We start from the raw sequence: 20,971 nt of genomic DNA, 5'->3' as shown, positions 1-20,971 counted from the left end.
ACCAAAATATCAATCCACACAAATATGTGGCCTATAAATCTATTCTTAATAAAGGTAGATGTAATGTCATCTTTCAATGGATCTAAATTTAGTTGCTATTCTAAGTCAACATGTGGTCCTTTTAGAATTGTCTTCCTGAAAACCCTCCAAGTGGTAAGTCAGGTTGGTGTAGAGAGATGTGTGTGTCCCCGTTTGCATACTATTTTCTTCAAATGAAATGTTCTCACTTCCTCAATCCATAGCCTTTATTGAATAATTCCCTAATAAAATAGTCTTAACTTTCTAAGAACTTATCATTGTAACTTGTGCCATATACTTAAGCATGTCATTGTACAGCCTCATGATATTTATTTATAGGTGTTAGTCCTATTTCCCTAGTGACACTGTAGATGTCTCCATGACTCTTAGACTCATAGACTTGAAGAAATCACTAGCAATTCACACTGGTACTATCAACAAGTGTTCCATGTTCCAAAAGGAACATTCATGAATTCAATCAATAATATTTATCGAGCTTCTATAGTATGCCACACACTGTTTTAGGCAATAAAGATATACCAGTGACTAGAACAACAACATTGGAACATTACTGAATTTAATTCTAGTAAATGGGACTCTAGACAATATATAAACAATTTAAATATGTAGTATGTTGGTTTCTCATAAATAGTATAAAGAAAATGAAATGGGGAAAGGAAATAGAGTGTGTATCTAGTGGATAATAACAGCAGGATCTTAATTTTAAATGTGATGTTCCAGAGTTTCTTAGGTATGCTACGTTTATATGTGATCAAGAGATTTTTCTGGTGGTCTTTAATGACACATTAAGATCCTTATGTACCTAGAATGTCAAACCAGTCTTACCTAGCTGCTGCTTCTTCTTCTTTTTTTTTTTAGTATGCTTGTTAGTTTTTCCTTTATTTTTTTGTTTCCTTTTTTTTAAAAAACACTTTATTGAAGTATAACTGATACACAAAGAACTGCACATATTGAATATATATAACGTAATGACTTTGGACATATGCAAATACCAGTGATAACATCACCACAAACAAGGTAATAGATTTATCCAAAACATCTCAGAGTTTCCTTGTGTCTCCATATTTTTTGTGTGGTAAGAACATTTAATATGAGATTTACCTTCTTAAAAATTTTTGAATTGCACAACATTGTTAACTATACGCACCATGTTGTAAAGTGGATCTCTATAATTTACTCATCCAGCATAAATGAAATTTTACAGCTACCGAATAACAACTTCTATTTGTCCTGTCTGGACTTAGGTATCATTTCTTAGGGTAACTTTCCCTAACCACAGCAACTGGATTTATTCTACTAGTATACATGCCCTTCACATCCAACATATCTTCACACTAATTGTTTGTTTAATCATCCATAATTACTTGTCTAATGTCTAATGCATCCATTAAAATGTAAGTTTCATGAAGGGAGGGACTTGTTTGGTTTACGCCTGTTCCTTTGGCACCAAACATACTGCCTGAAAAAAAAAAAGCAACACGCATATGTACACACACCCATACACACACACATACATGCACACATACATGCACACACACGTTTAACCAACTTGTTTAATGATTGAGGGTAATGTTTTATATCCTCATAGTGCCTGGACATAACCCTTTCGACTAATCTTTCTTTTATTCTAGTAAAATAAGGAGCCAAGTTAATTTGGAAGATTTATGAATATATGAGAACACAGGAAATCCCACAAACATTTAAAGGAAAATGTCATCAACATGAACATCAACATTAGCATCAGCATTAACATCACCACACATGTGAGTTTGGCCAGAATATAACAAATACTACTAAGCACTTATTATTTCCCAGCCACTGCTCAAGACATCTGAGATAGATATATCAGTGACCAAAACAGAAAAATCCCTCCTGCCTAATAACAGAATTTACAATCTGAGGCAGGAAAAGATAGGCAGTAACCATAATAAGTAAGTGAATTCTATAATACTGAGAAGATGGTCAGTGTTTTGTGGAAACATGGAGCAAAGTAAGGGAAATTGGGAGTTCAATTCCAAGTACAGTGAATAGGTACACCTCACTGAACATGTAGGAAAAAATTTTACTCTGATTATGAGGAAAATAAATGGTGTAAAGATAGTAAAATGTTCTGCAAAAGATTAAATCACATATCTGAATACAGGGGGGAAATAAGGCCTGAGTGAGCCAGAGATATTAATAAGTGGAGGGGAGAGAGGTTTTCTGTCTTTGATTTATAGTTTAAGATTTAACGTTTCAACAAAATTAACTTGGAGTTAAAACAAAATCAAATAAAAAGTGTTATATCATTTGCTAAGAGAAAACAAAGTATGTCTTCATATAAAAATTCAAATTATTTAGAGATAAGATGAGAATCTTACCATTTTTACTGATGTCGAGTTCTTTAAGATTAACTAAACTAGCAATAGTGGTTGGCAGATTTGAAAGATCATTATCAGGAATACTTAGTTTTCTTAGAGCTTGACAGTTGAACAATTGCTGTAAAAAAAATAATGATTAATTAGATTTCAATTTGGTTAAATCCATTCATACATAAACTCAGCAACAAAATTCAAATCACCATCTTTATAAATGGGGTAATAAAAGGACCAGCTGCAAAAGTCTCACCTTCTTCCACACTCATATTCTCAATTCTTTTCAGAATGCTTCATTTTCCATCTCCATGTTAGTGCGTCACTATTCTCTGCTATCCAAATTCAAAACACAAGGGATTGTTTCTTCCCCTACTGTTTACTATTAATGTTCAATTTGCCTCTGATCCTATTGATTTTTTTTTCTTTCAAATATGTTCTGGAGTTGTCCCTTCCTTTCTATTCCCACAGCTACCAGGGTAACCTCAATTCTCTTTCTCTGCAACCACGTATTACTTCCATTTAACCATGTTTGACAGTTGTTTATTTGGCATGCAAGTACTGTGATACAATTGAATACATGGGCTCATATTTCTCTGTGTCCCTACACAGTGCTTCATAAACATCTAGCAAATAAAACATTTAACTTCTTTTTTTTTTTATTTAAAAGATTTTTTTTAATGTTTATTCATTTTTTGAGAGACAGAGTGTGAGCAGGGGAGGGTCAGAGACAGAGGGAGGCACAGAATCTGAAGCAGGCTCCAGGCTCTGAGTTGTCAACATGGAGCCCAAAGTGGGGCTTGAACTCACGAACTGCAAGATCACGACCTGAGCCAAAGTTGGACGCTTAATCAACTGAGCCACCCACGTGCCCCAAAACATTTAACTTCTGATATTTAGCTAAAAAAATCACTAGTGATTGGTTCATATCTGCCATCAGTCCAAAGTACTACGTGGAGAAGAGTTAAGTGTTAAAGCAATGGTTCTTACATCCAGCATGGTTTTAATCACTGGTAAATCGAGGTGCTTGTTTCAAATGTGGATTCTTGGGCTTTACCCAAAGAAGTACTGACATGATGGGTCTGGGATGGGGATCAAAATCTGCATTAAAAAAATTTTTTTTAATGTTTTTATTTATTTTTGAGACAGAGAGAGACAGAGCATGAGCAGGGGAGGGGCAGAGACAGAAGAAGACACAGAATCTGAAGCAGGCTCTAGGCTCTGAGCTGTCAGCACAGAGCCCAATGCGGGGCTCGAACTCACAGACCAGGAGATCATGACCTGAGCTGAAGTTGGACACATAACCAACTGAGCCACCCAGGCGCCCCTGCATTTTTTTTTAAGTTTATTTATTTTTGACAGAGACAGACTGTGAGCATGAGCTGGGGAGAAGCAGAGAGAGGGAGGGAGACACAGAATCCAGAGCAGGCTCCAGGCTCCAAGCTGTCAGCACAGAGCCTCATGTGGAGCTCAAAGTCATGAACTGTGAGATCATGACCTGGGCCGAAGTCAGACGCTTAACCGACTGAGCTACCCAGGTGCCCCTCAAAATCTGCATTTTTAAACAATACACTCTACTGATCTGATTATTTTGATGCGGGTGTTTCCAGTACCATATTTTGGGAAACAATGTTAGGTTTTTTAGCTCTGCCAATCTCATTTTGACTACTCAAGATATGAACAGTTGGGGCAGAATTTTTTATTCATTTCTGGAAGAATTATCTTAATGAGATTTCTTTCTATTTGACATTTCTAATTGTATTTTGCTGAATTTCCACAGATAAAGTGTCTGGTATCCAGGACCATGCAATTGGCCCACAGAGCATTTACCTAGTGCTTATTCTTTCATGGAATTAGTTATTTATAGGCAAAAACAATGTAATACATGGTTGTTATTTCTTAATTCATTAGTTTTTTAAAAACTAGATTGCACTGGTTTTTCCTTAAGATAAAACATACAGTTTCTTGCTTTTGGTTGGTCATTTTTGGCTCCTTATAAAGATTATTTCCAATACTTAACATAGTGCTAGAATTTCAAAATGCCATACAGAAGTGTCACTACCTCTTTTTATAAAACCTAAAAAAACAAAAAACCAAAAAACCAAAAGACAAAAACAAACAAAAAAAACTTTGATGGATTGTTTTTACTAATTACTAATTTTCCCTTTAAAAAATAGAAAAACAGATGTCTATACTCATGGTAGATGTTAATTTAAATTTTTGCACAGTCTCTATCATTCTGTTAGGACCATTAGGTCCACCCACATGCAATGTGGTTAGTTATACATATAAAGATTTTGGAAATTCAAATGCCTCATGATTGATGTTGGTAAGATGTACTAACTCTAATCTGATTACTATAACCATTTTATTCAAAATTCGGACAAATTATTTTGAAACAGCTTTTTTTTAAATTCAAGTTTCATCATCACCACAAAATTCTCAATTTATCTCAAGAATTAATTAGAGGTCCTTGTTTTGTTGAAGATTAATGGACCATATAGTTGCGGGTTAACTTGAGTTTTCTATTCTGCTCTATCAATCTATGTCTGGTTTTATGCCAGTAACATACTGTCTTGATCACTACAGCCTTGTAATATAGCTTGAAGTCTGAAATTGTGATGCCTTCAGCTTTGCTTTTCTTTTTCAAGATTTTTTTGGCTATTTGGGGTCTTTTGTGGTTCCACAAAAATTTTAGGATTATTTTTCTCTACCTATGTGAAAAATGCTGGTGGTATTTTGATAGGAATTGCATTAAATGTGTAGATTACTTTGGATAATATTGACATTTTAATGATATTTGTTCTTCCAATCTGTGAGCACAGCATGTTTTTCCATTTCTTTGTGTCATCTTCAATTTCTTTCTTCAGCATTTTATAGTTTTCAGAGTATAGATCATTTACCTCTTTGGTTAGGTCTATTCTTAAGAGTCTTATGGTTTTTGGTGCAGTTGTTAATGGGATTGATTCCTTGATTTCTCCTTCTGTTGCTTCATTATTGGTGTATAGAAATGCAACAGATTTCTGTATGCTGAATTTGTATCCTGTGACTTTATTCATGTATCAGTTCTGGCAATTTTGCTGGGGGGGGGGTTGGATTTTCTATAATGGAGAGAAGACAGTTTTTAACAAATGATGTTGGCAAAACTGGACAGCAACATGCAAAAGAATGAAACTGGACTACTTCCTTACATCATACACAAAAATAAATTCAAAATGGATTAAAGACCTAAGTGTGAGATAGGAAACCATTAAAATCCTAGAGGAAAACACAGGCAATAACCTTTTTGACACTGGCCATAGCAACTACTTACTAGATATGTTTCCTGAGGCAAAGAAGATAAAAGAAAACATAAATATTGGGACTTCATCAAAATAAAAAGCTTTTCTGCACAGTGAATGAAACAATCAACAAAATTAAAAGGCAACCTTCTGAATAGAAGAAGATATTTCCAAATGACATATATGATAAAGGATTAGAATCTAAAATATGTAAAGAACTTAAAAAACTCAATACCAAAACCCTAAATAATCTAGTTAAAAAATGGGCAGAAGACATAGATAGATATTTTTCTAAAGAAAACATCCAGATGACTAACAGACACATGACAAGATGCTCATCATTCATCATCAGGGAAATACAAATAAAAACTAACAATGAGATATCACCTCACACCTGTTAGAATGGTTAAAATTAACAACATAGGACACAACAGGTGTTGGTGAGGATATGAAGAAAAGGGAACCCTTTAACACTGTTGGTGAAAAAAATGCAAACTGGTGCAGCCACTCTGGAAAACAGTATGGAGGTTCCTCAAAAAGTTAAAAATCTGGGGCACCTGGGTGGCTCAGTTGGTTAAGTGTCTGACTTTGGCTCAGGTCATGATCTCATGGTTCCTAAGTTCAAACCCCATGTTGGGCTTTGTGCTGACAGTACAGAGCTTGGAGCTTGCTTCAGATACTATGTTTCACTCTCTGTCCCTCTCCCATTTACACTGTGTCTCTATCTCAAAAATAAATAAATATTAAAATTTTTTTTTAAAAAAAGTTAAAAATGAGACTATCCCTATGACCCAGCAATTGCACTACTAGGTATTTACCAAAAGGATACAAAAAATACTGATTTGAAGGGATACATGCACACCAGTGTTTATAGCAACATTATCAACAATAACCAAATTATGGAAAAAGCCCAAATGTCCATCAACTGATGAATGGATAAAGACGAAGTGGTATATACATACAATACAATATTATTCAACCATAAAAAAAAATTAAATCTTGCCATTTGCAACAATGTGGATGGAGCAAAGAGACTATTATACTAAGTGAAACAAGTCAGAGAGAGACAAATACCATATGATTTCACTCATACGTGGATATAAGCAACAAAACAAATGAACATGGGGGAAAAAGAGAGAGGCAAACCAAGAAACAGACTCTTAACTGTAGAGAACAAACTGATGATTACAGGGGAGGTGTGCAGGGGGATGGTTTAAATAGGTGGTGGCTATTATGGAGGGTAGTTGTGATGAGCATAGGGTGTTGTATAAAAGTGATCATCGTTAAGCTCTAAACCTGAAACTAATATTACACTGTATGTTAACTAACTGGAATTTAAATAAAAACTTGGAAAAAAAATAAAATAAATAAAATAATTAATAGAGGACACTATATTCTTTTTCACTTTTAAATGATCTATGTCCAGAGCATAGTTCTAAAAACTCCTAAACACCTTATTGCATGGAAAATTGAAGACTCCTCTGGTATAGAGGTTAAAAGCATGGCATTTTGAATCAGCTTGATGTGGGTTTAATTCCCATGCATTAGTTATTAGCTGTGTGATCTTAGGCAAGTTACCTAACATCTCTGAACTCTATCAATTTCCTAACTTGTAAAAATGGGAAAATAACATTACCTAACTTGAAGGGTTGTTGAGATATTTAAATGAGTTAATATATTTCATCAATTTTAAGTACTGCATTTTTTTTACATAGTAACATCTTTGATATTTGTAATGAATTGTACAATCATGAGCAAGTTACAATTTTTAAGGAGTGTACCTTTCTTAGTGGCACAATGATGGCATACCTTATTGTATTGATGAATAGCCTTGGATTTAATGAAATGAATAACTTATGAAACTGTAAAAGTATTAGGCACATAGTAAGAGCTTGATAACTGTTAGACATTCTGAGTATTTATGTATGCAGATACAGAGGCATACCTATACAGTAATTGATTTCTTACTTTTCTATATGATGAGGTCTTTGAAGGCAAGAGTCTTGTTTAATTCATCTTGATATCAACTTGTTTCACCTTTGTATATGCCAAAGCAGCTAGCACAGTGTCTTGTACATAGTGTATGCTGAATAAATATCTTTGAAAGTACACTTAGATAAGCCAAGGGAAAAATGAGGATAGTGGCAAATTCCAGCTGAGAGTGGTACTTCACTGAACTGGAAATTTCAGATAGGTAAACAATCTCAGTGGAATCTAAATTTCATGAACAAAGCAGTCAGCTTTGAACATGAGTCAAAATGTCTACAAGTTGGCAAAGAAATTAAGAAGGCATTTTAGTGATTCTTGCAAGATTCAAGCTTTGAATGAAAATGAAATAATGATTATGAAATAGCTGCAATTCTTTCATACAGTATAAAAGAGAAAACATAATTAATAGTTAATAGAGTAAGCCTGTTAATGGTAATGGTTATCCTGGTTTTCATTTGTTAATGATATTTCACATTTCAAAAACAAAACTGTTTTGAGTCTTAAAATATTTTTGTAGTGAAGTGTTCTTGGGCTAAATGAAGCAGTTTAACTCTGACAGAAATTGGTTTGAGAAGAGTACACAATTTAAATTACTGACTCTGGAAAGCAATGGTTAGATTTTTAAAAACATTTTTTAATGTTTATTTATTTTTGAGAGAGAGAGAGACAGACAGACAGACATTGGAGAAGGGGCAGAGAGAGAGGGAGACACAGAATCCAAAGCAGGCTCCAGGCTCTGAGCTATTAGCACAGAGCCCAACGTGGGGCTCAAACTCATGTACCGTAATAACATGACCTGAGCCAAAGTGGGATGCTCAACTGACTGAGCCACCCAGGCGCCCCAATGGTTAGATATTTTTTAAGAGAGCTGATACAAAAGATAAAGGTCTGAGTGTTGAAATAAAACATATTTGGAGCCAAAAATGTATATTCTAAAAGGCATAATATTCATTTATTCATGGAAAACCATTAACTTATACTTGTTACAAACTACATACTATGGTAAGTGAAAGGGTCACAAAGTGAGTAAGACACAGCAACTGCGATCAGATTGCTTACAATTTAATATTTAGACAATAAATTAGATGCAATGTGAATAAAAAGTTTGCCAAGATAAATATCAGGTGTGATGAAAACACAAAAGGAGAATATCTGCACCAAATTATGTTGATGATAGTGGTGGGGTTGACTCATGAGAGTACACCTGGACGGGGTGATGAAAAAATGGATCACCCAAGAGACAGCACAAGTTAGCCAGATGAAGGCTAAAGAGGAATAATAATGGGACTTTCTATAGCATTTAAAGATATTCCCACTCAAAGACTGTGTAACTGAAACTAGTTTCAGATAATTAGTTTCAAAGCATGAGGAGACTTGGATCTTTGAGTGAATGCTCTGAATCTACAACATTTACATGCATTTAAAATACATTTAGTGAATACCTATCATATGCTATGGTCTATGTTTAGCACTGAAAATAAAGACATGAAGTGATACTGTCAATTTCTGTTTTTAACAGTATGGTGGACTAACTATTCAAAGAAAAACATTGTAGTGAAGCAGAGCTACACACACACACACACACAAACACACACACACACACACACAACTAAATTCTGGCTGTAAAGTACAAGAATTCCTCAAATTCCAGAATAACAAAGAAAATTATAATGCATAGAGTTAAACAGGTCTACATTTAACTTTTGCTCCAGTGATATCTGTTGGTCTCTGGTGCCTGAAGGCTGAGGTGTTTTTTGTTTTGTTTTGTTTTGTTTTGTTTTGTTTTGTTTTGTTTTGTTTTGTTTTGTAAATAGAAGGATGGAAAACTGTTTGGGATCTGAACAGAGTGGGGGCTTGGCTTACAGACCACACCAGTTAGAGTTGGGATCTCCTAAGGGTGAATGAACTAGAAAAAACAGTCCTGCAAAGAGGGTTGGTGGGGAATGCATGCTTTTTTTCAGTTTGGCTCTGAGTGAAGTGAGAAGAAAGAAAGAAAATAAGAAAGAAAGAAAGAAAGAAAGAAAGAAAGAAAGAAAGAAAGAAAGAAAGAAAGAAGAAATGAAGGGGAGAGAAAGAGAGAGAGGGAGGGGGAGGGGAGGGATGGAGGGAGACAGGAATGATGGAAGGAAGGAAGGGAAGGAAAGGAAAGGAAGAGACAGGAGGGAAAGAAAAAAATTGGAAAGGTAAAAAAAAGAAACAACTAAGGAAAGGAAGGGAAAGAAGGAAAACTGGTACAAAAAAGGAATGGAAGGAGGGAGGAAAGGAAAGGAAAAAGGTAGGGAAAAAGAAAAGAAAAGGAAGAAATAAAAAAGACACAGAAAGAAAAACAAAAATTAGCCTTCTAGGGATTTCCAACCACAGCCTATCTTCCAGTGAGTTAGGGGAGTTAGGGTGTGGAATTCACAGTATCTATAAAGCTCCTTAAAACCCAATCCAGAGTTACAGGTGGTCTAGATTACTACTGCCCCCAAATAACTGGTAAAAGTAAATACAAGTCTCCTCTGAAGGAATGTATTTTAAATTCAGGCCTCAATAAATTCCCACAGATAAAGTTCCAAGAAACATGGGATCATTAAAAAAAAAAATCACTAAATATACAATTAAATAATCAACTGAATGAGATACTACAGAAAAATAATCTTGCCTCTAAATAATGCAAATACTAGAATTATAAAACACAAAATGCAATTTATACACAGAAATAAAAGTATGATTTGAAAGAAAGCATGATGATAAAACAAGACATTATCAAAAAGAGCTCACAGAACAGAAGAATAAACATGGCTGGAGAAAGTCATTGTGAACTAGATGTAAGAAGAAATGAACTGAATGAAAGACATGGAGATGGAAAATAGAAAAGACTGGTTAGATGGCATGAAGAATACAGTAAGAAGAGCTTTTTGAAATGTACATAAAATTTAGTAGAGAAAAAGAGGATGAGGTTCTTAAGGAATTCCAGAATTGTTGAGAGACCCTCATCTTCAGGTTGAGGAAGCTCAACAAATTCTAAATAAGATAAATCAAAAATAACTATATGTAAACTTATATGAATCTGCAGAGTATCAAAGGCAGTAGATCTTAAATATTACCAAAGAGGAAAGATTACCTTCTAAAGATTGAGAAAGAGAAAGACAGAAGATTTACCAATTAAAGCAATGATTCATTAGATGTTATTACTAAAATACTAACAGTAAGTAATATAGTATTTACAGCTACTTTAAAAAAATTTTTTTTTCAATGTTTATTTATTTTTGGGACAGAGAGACAGAGCATGAACGGAGGAGGGGCAGAGAGAGAGGGAGACACAGAATCCGAAACAGGTTCCAGGCTCTGAGCCATCAGCCCAGAGCCCGACGCGGGGCTCGAACTCACGGACCGCGAGATCGTGACCTGGCTGAAGTCGGACGCTTAACCGACTGCGCCACCCAGGCGCCCCTTACAGCTACTTTTTAGGAAAAGGACAACATGATAATATTTTTAGAAAAAGACAAACTGAGTTTACTACCAAGACACTTTCACCAAAACAACTGTCAAAGAGTATCTTTTAGGAATAAGGCAAATGGCTCTAGCAGAGAGGTCTGAGCTACAAGAAGTAATAGCATTAACATTTTTAAAAATTTAAAATACACAGTTGGTTAAATCTAAAGAAGCATTGGCTATAGAAAAATAAAAGTGGCAAAATTTTTAATTAAGGTTTAAAACATCAATATAAGGGGGCACCTGTGTGGATCAGTCAGTTAAGTGTCCAACTCTTGATCTTGGCTCAGGTCATGATCTCAAGGTTTGTGGGATAGAGCCCTGCATCAGGCACTAATAGTGCAGAGCCTGCTTGGGATTCTCTTTCACCTACTCTTCCCCTCCCCAGCTTGTCCATATGCCTTTTTTTTTTTTTTCTCTCTCTCTCTCAAAGTAAAGAGATAGGTAAATACATACATACATATGTACATACATACATACATAAATGTAACTGAAAACAGTTTGGTAGTGGCATAAAAACCGACATATAGATCAACAGAATAGAATTGAGAGCCCAGAAATAAACCTACTTATATACAGTCAACTAATTTTTGACAAGGTAGCCAATAAATGAAAGGATAGTCTCTTCAGTAAACAGTGATGGGAAAACTGGATAACCACATGGGAAAAAGTGAAATCAGACACCTATCTTATATCACTTACAAAAATTAATTCAAAATGAGTTAAATACTAAATGTAAAATGTGAAACTGTAGGACTACTAAAAGAAAATATAGGTAAAAAGCTCTTTGACATTGGTTTTAGCAAAGATTTTGGGGACATGACATCAAAACCCAAACAACAAAAGCACAAATAAACAAGTGAGACTACATAAAACTAAAAAGTTTGTGCACACCAAAAGAAATGATCAGCAAAATACAAAGGTAACCTATGGAATAAGAGAAAATATTTTTTTTTTCAACGTTTATTTATTTTTGGGACAGAGAGAGACAGAGCATGAACGGGGGAGGGCAGAGAGAGAGGGAGACACAGAATCGGAAACAGGCTCCAGGCTCTGAGCCATCAGCCCAGAGCCTGACGCGGGGCTCGAACTCCTGGACCGCGAGATCGTGACCTGGCTGAAGTCGGACGCTTAACCGACTGTGCCACCCAGGCGCCCCAAGAGAAAATATTTTTAAACCATTTATCGAACAAGGGGTTAATATCCATAATGTACAAGGAACTCATATGACTCAATACTAAAACAAAATAAAACAAAAACCAAAATAATCTTATCAAAAAATGGGCAAAGGACTTTTCCAAAGCAGACATACAAATGGTCAACAGGTACATGAAAATATGCTTGACATCGCTAATCATCAGGGAAATGTAAATCAAAACCACAATGACACATCACCTCCTCCCTGTTAGAATGGCTATTACCAAAAAGACAAGAAACAAGTATTGGCAAGGCTGTGGAGAAAAGGGGACCTTTGTGCTCTCTTGGTAGAAATGTAAACTGCTGCAGCCACCATTAAAAACAGTATGGAGTTTACTCAGGAAATTAAAAATAGAACTACCACATGATTCAGCAATCCCACTTCTGGGTATATACACAAAGGAAATGAAAACACTTACTTCAAAGAGATATCTCCACCTCCATATTCATTGCAGCATATTCACAATACCAAGACATAGAAATAACCTGTGTCCATCAACAGATGAATGAAGAAAGAAGGTATGGTGTGGGGTGCATGGGTGGCTCAGTTGTTTAAGTGTCCGGCTCTCGATTTCAGCTCAAGTCATGATCTCATGGTTCATGAGTTCGAGCCCCACATTAGACTCTGCACTGACAGTGCAGACCCTGGGTGGGATTCTCTCTCTCCCTCTGCTTCTGCCTCTCTCCCTCTCTCTTTCAAAATAAATACATATATGTGTGTGTGTGTGTATGTGTGTGTGTGTGTGTGTGTATCTCCGGGAATGCTATGCAACCATAAACAGAAGGAAATCCTGCCTTTTGTGAAAACATGGATGGATCTTGATGGCTTTATGCTAGGTGAAAGAAATCAGAGAGAGAAAGCCAAATACTGTATGATCTCAATTATATGCAGAATCTAAAAAATTTGAACTCATAGGAACAGAAAGTAGAATGGTGGTTGTCAGGGACTGTGGGATGGGAGAAATGGGAAGATATTGGTTAAAGGTTATAAATTCCAAGCTATAAGATAAATAAGATCTGGAGATCTAATGCACAGCATGGTGACTATAATTATCAGTACTATATTATATAGTTGAAAGTTTTAAAGAAGGTAGATCTTAAATGTTATTACGCACACACACATACACACAAATCATAATTATGTGAAGGGATGGAGATGTGGTAACTTACTGATAACATCTTATTGTGGTAATTATTTTGTAATATATACATGTATTTAATCATCACACTCTATACCTTAAATTTATATATGTTTCATGTCACTAATAGCTCAATAAAGCTGGAAAAATCTACATAGAACTAAAATTCTGAAGAAGAAAAGTATATGAATCAGGGAAAAGATAATCTGATTAAAAAAGTCTCACATATTTGCTTTATGAGGAGGTTAAAGATACTGATTAACTTTAAATTAATTTCTACAGTAATTAAAAAATTTCTAGGGTAACAACTAAAGCAATATTAATAAGATGCATAATTTCCTACAGGGTAGAAGCAAGATAAATGGAATAAGATAAAAATAAAACATATATATTTAGTAAATATAATGGAAAACAAGTAAATACTTAACAGAAGCAATATAGATAAAAATGAAGACTAGTATGGAATATATTAATGAAAATATACCCAGAGTAGCCTTAAATAAATATGGATTAGTTTCTCCAATTAAAAACAAAAACTATCATGTATATTAATATTAAAAATACTCAAGTGAGGGGCACCTGGGTGGCTCAGTCATTAAGCATCCAACTTTTGATTTTGGCTCAGGTCATGATCTTATGGTTCATGGGATCGAGCCCTGCATCCAGCTCTGTGCTAGCAGCACAGAGCCTGCATGGGATTCTGTCTCTCTCCCCCTCCCCAGCTCTGTTCACACTCTCTCTCAAAATACATAAATAAACATTTAAAAGAAATCAAGCTATATCTTATTACTAGTGATCCACCGAAAACTTGATGGAAAAATAATAAAACTGGCATAATTAATCAAAAGAAAGTTTATGCAACAATAATGATTTGAAGCAAAATGTATTACTAGAGAGAGAGTGGCCATCTGCTAATAAATACCAGCTCATGAGGAATATATAACTCTAAACTTGTATGCACCTACTATCATTACCTTGAAAATATTTGAAGAAAAGTTTAACTTGCCTACATGGAGGTAACATGATAACAGGGTATTTTAACAAATATCTCTCAAAAATTTATTGAAAACAGACAAAAAGAACAGCATGAGAAGGATAGGTATTTAACTCTGTTTAAATGTCTGGCAGAATTCCCCAGGGAAGCCATCTGGTCCAGGACTCTTATTTCCTGAGAGATTTTTGATAAATGATTCAATTTCTTCACTAGCTTTAGGTCTGTTTAAATTTTCTAATTCTTCCCATTTGAGTTTTGGTAGTGTGTAGGTGTCTAGAAATTTGTTCATTTCTTCCAGGTTGTCCAGTTTGTTGGCATATAATTTTTCATAGTATTCTCTGATAATTGCTTATATTTCTGAGGGATTGGTTGTGATAAAGCCATTTTCATTCATGATTATATCTATTTAAGTCCTCCCTCTTTTCTTTTTGAGAAGTCTGGCTATGAGTTTACCAATTTTGTTCATTTTTTCAAAAAACCAACTCTGTTTCATTGATCTATTCTACTGTTTTTTTATTTTGGATTCTATATTATTTATTTCTGCTCTGATGTTTCTTATTTCTCTTTTTCTGCTGGGTTTGGGGTTTCTTTGTTGTTCTGCTTCTAGTTCCTTTAGGTATGCTGTTAGATTTTGTATTTGGAATTTTTCTTGTTTCTTGAGACAGGCCTGGATTGCAATGTATTTTCCTCTTAGTACTACCTTTGCTGCATCCCAAAGCGGTTGGATTGTTGTGTTTTCATTTTCATTTGTTTCAATGCAATCCCAATCAAAATTTCACCGGCATTCTTCTCAAAGCTAGAACAAACAATCCTAAAATTTGTATGGAACCACAAAAGACCCCAAATAGCCAAAGTAATATTGAAAAAGAAAACCAAGGTGGGAGGTATCACAATCCCAGACTTTAGCCTCTACTACAAAGCTGTAATCATCAATACAGTATGGTACTGGCACAAAAACAGACACATAGACCAGTGGAATAGAATAGAGAACCCATAATTGGACCCACAAATGTCTGGCCAACTAATCGTTGACAAAGCAGGAAAAATCATCCAATGGAAAAAAAAAATCTCTTTATCAAATGGTGCTGGGAGAACTGGACAGCAACATGCCAAAGAATGAAACTAGACCACTTTCTTACACCATACCCAAACATAAACTCAAAATGAATGAAAGGCCTAAATATGAGACAGGGAAACCATCAAAACCCTATAGGAGAAAGCAGACAACAACCTCTTTGACCTCAGCCACAGCAATTTCTTGCTTGACACATCTCCAAAGGCAAGGGAATTAAAAGCAAAATTGAACTATTGGGACCTCATCAAGATAAAAAGCTTCTGTGCTGCAAAGGAAACAATCAACAAAACTAAAAGGCAACTGACTGAATGGGAAAAGATATTTGTAAATGACATATTGGATAAAGGTTAGTCAATTTTGGTTAGTATCCAAATCTATAAAGAACTTACCAAACTCAACACATGAAAAACAAATAATCCAGTGAAAAAATGGGCAAAAGACATGAATAGACATGTCTCTAAAGAAGACATCCAGGTGGCCAACAGACACATGAAAAGATGCTCAATGTCACTCTTCATCAGGGAAATACAAATCAAAGCCACACTGAGATACCACCTCACACTGGTCAGAGTAGCTAAAATGAACAAATCAGGAAACTACAGATGCTGGCAAGGATGTGGAGCAACGGGAACCCTTTTGCACTGTTGTTGGGAATGCAAACTGGTACAGCCACTCTGGAAAACAGTGTGGATGTTCCTCAAAAAATTAAAAATAGAACTACCCTATGACCTAGCAATAGCACTACTAGGAATTTACCCAAGGGATACAGGAGTGCTCATACATAGAGGCATATGTACCTCAATGTTTATAGCAGTGCTTTAAACAATAGCCAAATTATGGAAAGAGCCTAAATGTCCATTAATTGATGAATGGATAAAGAAGATGTGGTTTATATATACAATGGAATACTACTTTGCAACAAGAAAGAATGAAATCATGCCATTTGCAGCAAGATGGATAGAACTGGAAGGTATTATGCTGAGTGAAATAAGTCAGTCAGAGAAGGACAGATACTATATGTTTTCACTCATGTGTGGATCTTGAGAAATTTAACAGAAGACCATAGGAGAAGGGAAGAGGAAAAACTAGTTACAAACAGAGAGGGATGGAGGCAAATCAAAAGACAGGGAAAATGGGTGATGGGCATTGAGGAGGGCCATTGTTGGGATGAACACTGGGTGTTGTATGTAAGCCAATTTGACAATAAATTATATTAAAAATAAAAATAAATAAAAAATAAATAAACAAACAAAAAGAAAAGAAAAGATATAGAATTGATGGCCACTAGATTGAACTAGTGGACACATAGAGAACACTGAACTCAACCATTACATAGCAATTTTTTTTTTTAAGTGCATATGAGGGGCACCTGGGTGGCTCAGTCAGTTGAGCATCTGACTTCAGCTCAGGTCATGATCTCATGGTTCGTGGGTTCAAGCTGGGCTTTGGGCTCTATGCTGACAGCTCACAGCCTGAACTCTGCTTTGGATTCTGTGTCTCCTTCTTTCTCTGTCCCTGCCATGCTTACACTCTTTCTGTCTCTCTAAATAAACAAACAAACAAACATTAAATAAATGTTTTTAAAGGTGCATATGAAAAACTTGTAATCAACCACGTACCAGATGTAAAGAAATTCTCAACAAACTTCAAAGAACTTGTAATAAAAAGGCCAAATTCTTGGACCATAATTCAAGTTATAAATTATTAACCAAAAGATAACTTTAAAAGTTTTGTAAAAATTTAAATTTAAGAACTCTTGAGTCAGAGGAGAAATCATATTGGACATTACAAAATACAAGTAAGTGATAATAAAACGTGTGTTAAGAATGGCAGGAGATAGCTCGAGAAATTGGGAGTGATTTGTCGCCTTCAAAGCTTACATTAGGAAAAATAGAAGGCTGAAATGAATGAGTTAAGTATGCAGCTTAAAAAGAGAGGGGCACCTGGGTGGCTCAGTCGGTTAGGCGTCCAACTTCAGCTCAGGTCATGATCTCACGGTCCGTGAGTTCGAGCCCCGCGTCGGGCTCTGTGCTGACAGCTCAGAGCCTGGAGCCCGTTTCAGATTCTGTGTCTCCCTCTCTCTCTGCCCCTCCCCTGTTCATGTTCTGTCTCTCTCTGTCTCAAAAATAAATAAACGTTAAAAAAAATTAAAAAAAAAAGAGAGAAAAATGGTAACATAATGTAGAAAAAAACAAAAATAAAGAAGAGTCCCTTAAGCAAAGGAACCATGTCTTTTCTGGGCCATTATATGTATCTTATGATTCCTTTTCTCTTTGTAAGTTTTTTATTGTGAAATGTGCATATACAAGAGTTTATATAATCTGTATGTTCTTTTAAAAATTATGATGATAGGAGTACTTGGGTGGCTCAGTCGGTTAAGCGTCTGACTTCAGCTCAGGTCATGATCTCACTGTTTGTGAGTTCGAGCCCCACATCAGGCTCTGTGCTGACATCTCAGAGACTGGAGCCTGCTTTGGATTCTGTGCCTCCCTCTCTCTCTGCCCCTCCCCTACTCATGCTCTGTCTCTTCCTCTCTCTCGAAAATAAATAAGTATAAAAAAATTAAAAATAAAAATTATGATGATACAACAAAAACCCATATTCCTCAATCCAGTTTAAAAAGCTACTTTCTGCCCCTCCCATTCATGTCCTTTGTTTCCTACCTGACCCATCTTGAGGCAACCAGTTTGTGGAATTTTATTTTACTCATTTGCTCACTTTTATTTGTACTTTTACCACAAGTCTACTAATCCTAAAATACATATTGTTAAGATTAGTCCACTTATATTAACTGGAATAATACTGCATGGTTTCTTCCACAACTTGCTTTCACTCAATATTATCAAAATTATTCCATGTTGATGTATATAATCTATTGATTCACTGTTACTACTTTGCACTTCATATAACACAATTTTCTTATATATTCTATTATTGACAGACTTTTGTCTTTTTTTCCTTTTTTTCCTAATATAAAGCAATACTGCTAAGAATATTCTTATACATGTCTGCTAGTGCACATATACAGACATTTCTCTAAGGAGGTAGACATATGCTCAAATTTACTAAGTTATAGAAATTTTTTTCCAATGTAGCTGTAACAATTTAAATTCTCACAAACAAGGATAAGAATTCTTTTTTTAAAAAATATTTATTTATTTTGAGAGAAAGGGAGAGAGAGAGATCACAAGAGACTGCACAGGCGGGTTAGGGGAAGAGAGAGAGGGAGACAGAGAATCCCAAGCAGATTCTCTGTCAGCACAGAGCCCTACATGGGGCTCAATCTCATGAACCAATGGATCATGACCTGATCTGAAACCAAGAGTCAGATGCTTAACTGACTTAGTCACCTAGGTGCTCCAAGGATAAGAATTCTTGTTTCTTCATACTATTTCTGAAATTTGGTATTTTCAGACTATATAATTTTTTCCCAATCTGTGGGATAAACAATGGTAATACATTTTACCTAATAACTAATAAAATTGAACATATTTTTCTTGTTTTATTCATTTGAAAGAGTTCCATCACATATTCTGGATACTAATTCTTTGCCAGTTCTCTCAATACATGGCTCCTCTTCCCATTCTTTATATGGTATCTTTTGATAAAAAGTCATTTACAGTAGTCAAATTTATCCCTCAGTTTTAATATGTACAGATGGTCTCCTATTTTCTTTTCTTCTAAAAGCTTTAATGCTTTGACTTGACTCATTTGGAATTTATTTTTGAGAAGGATGTGAAGTAAGGATCCATTCTTTTCCCTTTATAGATGACCAGTTATTCTAGCACCATTTTTAAAACAGTCCATTATTTCTCCACCAATTTACAAGACAAGTTCTGTTGTATATCTGATTTCCACGTAAGTATGAGTTAGTCTCTGGACTTTCCATTTCTAGTACATTGGTCTATTTGTCTATCTCTTATTACAGCTGGATCTTCAGAAATCTATGACTGTGACTTTGTCTTGTGCTAGAAAATAGCAGGGGAAAAATACCAGAGAATGCCTCAAGAAGGTAGAAACATTTCATCCAACTTTAAGAGAGGGATAGTTCTGTGAGCAGAAGGTGGGCTGGGGAGGTGAAGATAGACTGGGAAAAGCAGAGAAGTCTAGAAAGCTGTACTAGGAGGAAAGGCTCAGAGACATATTAGGAATAGTGGAAAGAAAAAAAAAAGTGGCGACCATCTAAATTTTGTGGAAGGCAACAGGAAATGAAGGTTTTAGCCAGAATGTGAAAGGGTCTAAGAGCCTAGGCTTTATCCTACAGGAAGCGCTTGGATGGTAATCTTTAATCATTTGTGTCAACTTTACAGTTGCTATCTCCAGAAACACACACATGCACACACACACACGCACGCACACACATGCACAAACATGCGTATTTGCCACCCATTTCAAAAACTTGCAAACCACCAGAAGCCCATGCTTCGATCTGTGGAGCAGGCTAAGAACCCTTGTAGTAGGTCATAACATGTTACTTCTGGAAAAGCAGATGTAATCAGGTCCATCCCCTGCTTATGTTTTCATTGTCTTCCTGCTCTCTTCTGAGCAGAGCCCAAATTCCTCAATGTGGCTTTCGATGCCTTTCACCTCTCCTGTTTCTCATCTTGTCATTCCCCTGTCCCGTCTCTTCCTTACACCTTCCCTTCTACTGGCCTGCATTACCATATCTCCTGCCACACTCAGCAGCTCTAGTTTCTGTACCCACTTTACTCTGCCTTGTCTTTGCAAAGCCAGGTCTTCAGCTGAAGCTTTTCTCCATTCCACCCTATCCCAGCTCCCTTCTACCCCATCTCCAAGATGAGGCCCTCCAGTCTTTCAGGTCACAGCTTAATATCAGTTTACTTGGCTCTACTCATGTACACTCACAAAATTCGATATTTATCCCTATTGAAGCCTGGATGTCACTATTTGGAGATGGTTAGACTGTAAGTTTCTGTAGTTCCTGCAGCATCTGCAGGGTATCATTGACACACTGTACTTTCTCAGTAAACCATTGTTCTTTCATGAATATTCTAATACAGGGGAATGGTAAATAACAAGATAGTCCTGGCGCCATTTCCTGAGTGTCTATTATATAGGTGCAAGCCACTAAGTTAGATTTTAAAATATATCGTCTCTATTTCTTACAACAATGTTGCAAGGAAGGTATTATTATCCCTACTTTGCAGATGAGAGAACTGGGGAGGTTAACTTTTACAGTATCAGACACCTGAGAAGTGTCAGAGCCAGCATTCAAATTCGGTTCTGTCTGCTATAAGACCATTTCTACTGCAGCACGCTGCTCCCTCTGCGCCATCAGATCTGTGTTTTGGAAAGATAACAGTGACAACTGACAGAAGTTGGCAGCTGCCTAAGAGGGGAGAGTGAATAAGACAGGGGGAAACTTGAACCCTTCATTATGGTCCCAGGAAGATTAGGGAAGAAAACTC

At 35.8% G+C, this 20,971-nt stretch overlaps 1 protein-coding gene across 9 annotated transcripts in view; it reads right to left on the bottom strand.

Moving 5' to 3' along the window:
* Positions 1-20,971, bottom strand: part of LRRC7 (leucine rich repeat containing 7) — a 571,671-nt gene that overhangs the window by 316,545 nt on the left and 234,155 nt on the right. For all 9 annotated transcript variants that reach the window (XR_015254784.1, XM_086717266.1, XM_086717264.1 and 6 more), the window contains one exon: positions 2,400-2,517. Coding sequence is in view for 8 of the 9 variants with exons in the window: in XM_086717266.1 (XP_086573392.1) it covers positions 2,400-2,517 (118 nt within the window). In the remaining variant the exon portion in view is untranslated. The remainder of the gene's footprint in view (positions 1-2,399; positions 2,518-20,971) is intronic.

This window comes from Puma concolor, chromosome C1 (genome assembly GCF_028749965.1).
Source record: "Puma concolor isolate L17-30 chromosome C1, mPumCon1.1.hap2, whole genome shotgun sequence".
Classification (NCBI taxonomy): Eukaryota; Metazoa; Chordata; class Mammalia; order Carnivora; family Felidae; genus Puma; species Puma concolor.
Note: the sequence above shows the minus strand (reverse complement) of the source record. Positions and strands in the feature narration are given on the sequence as shown.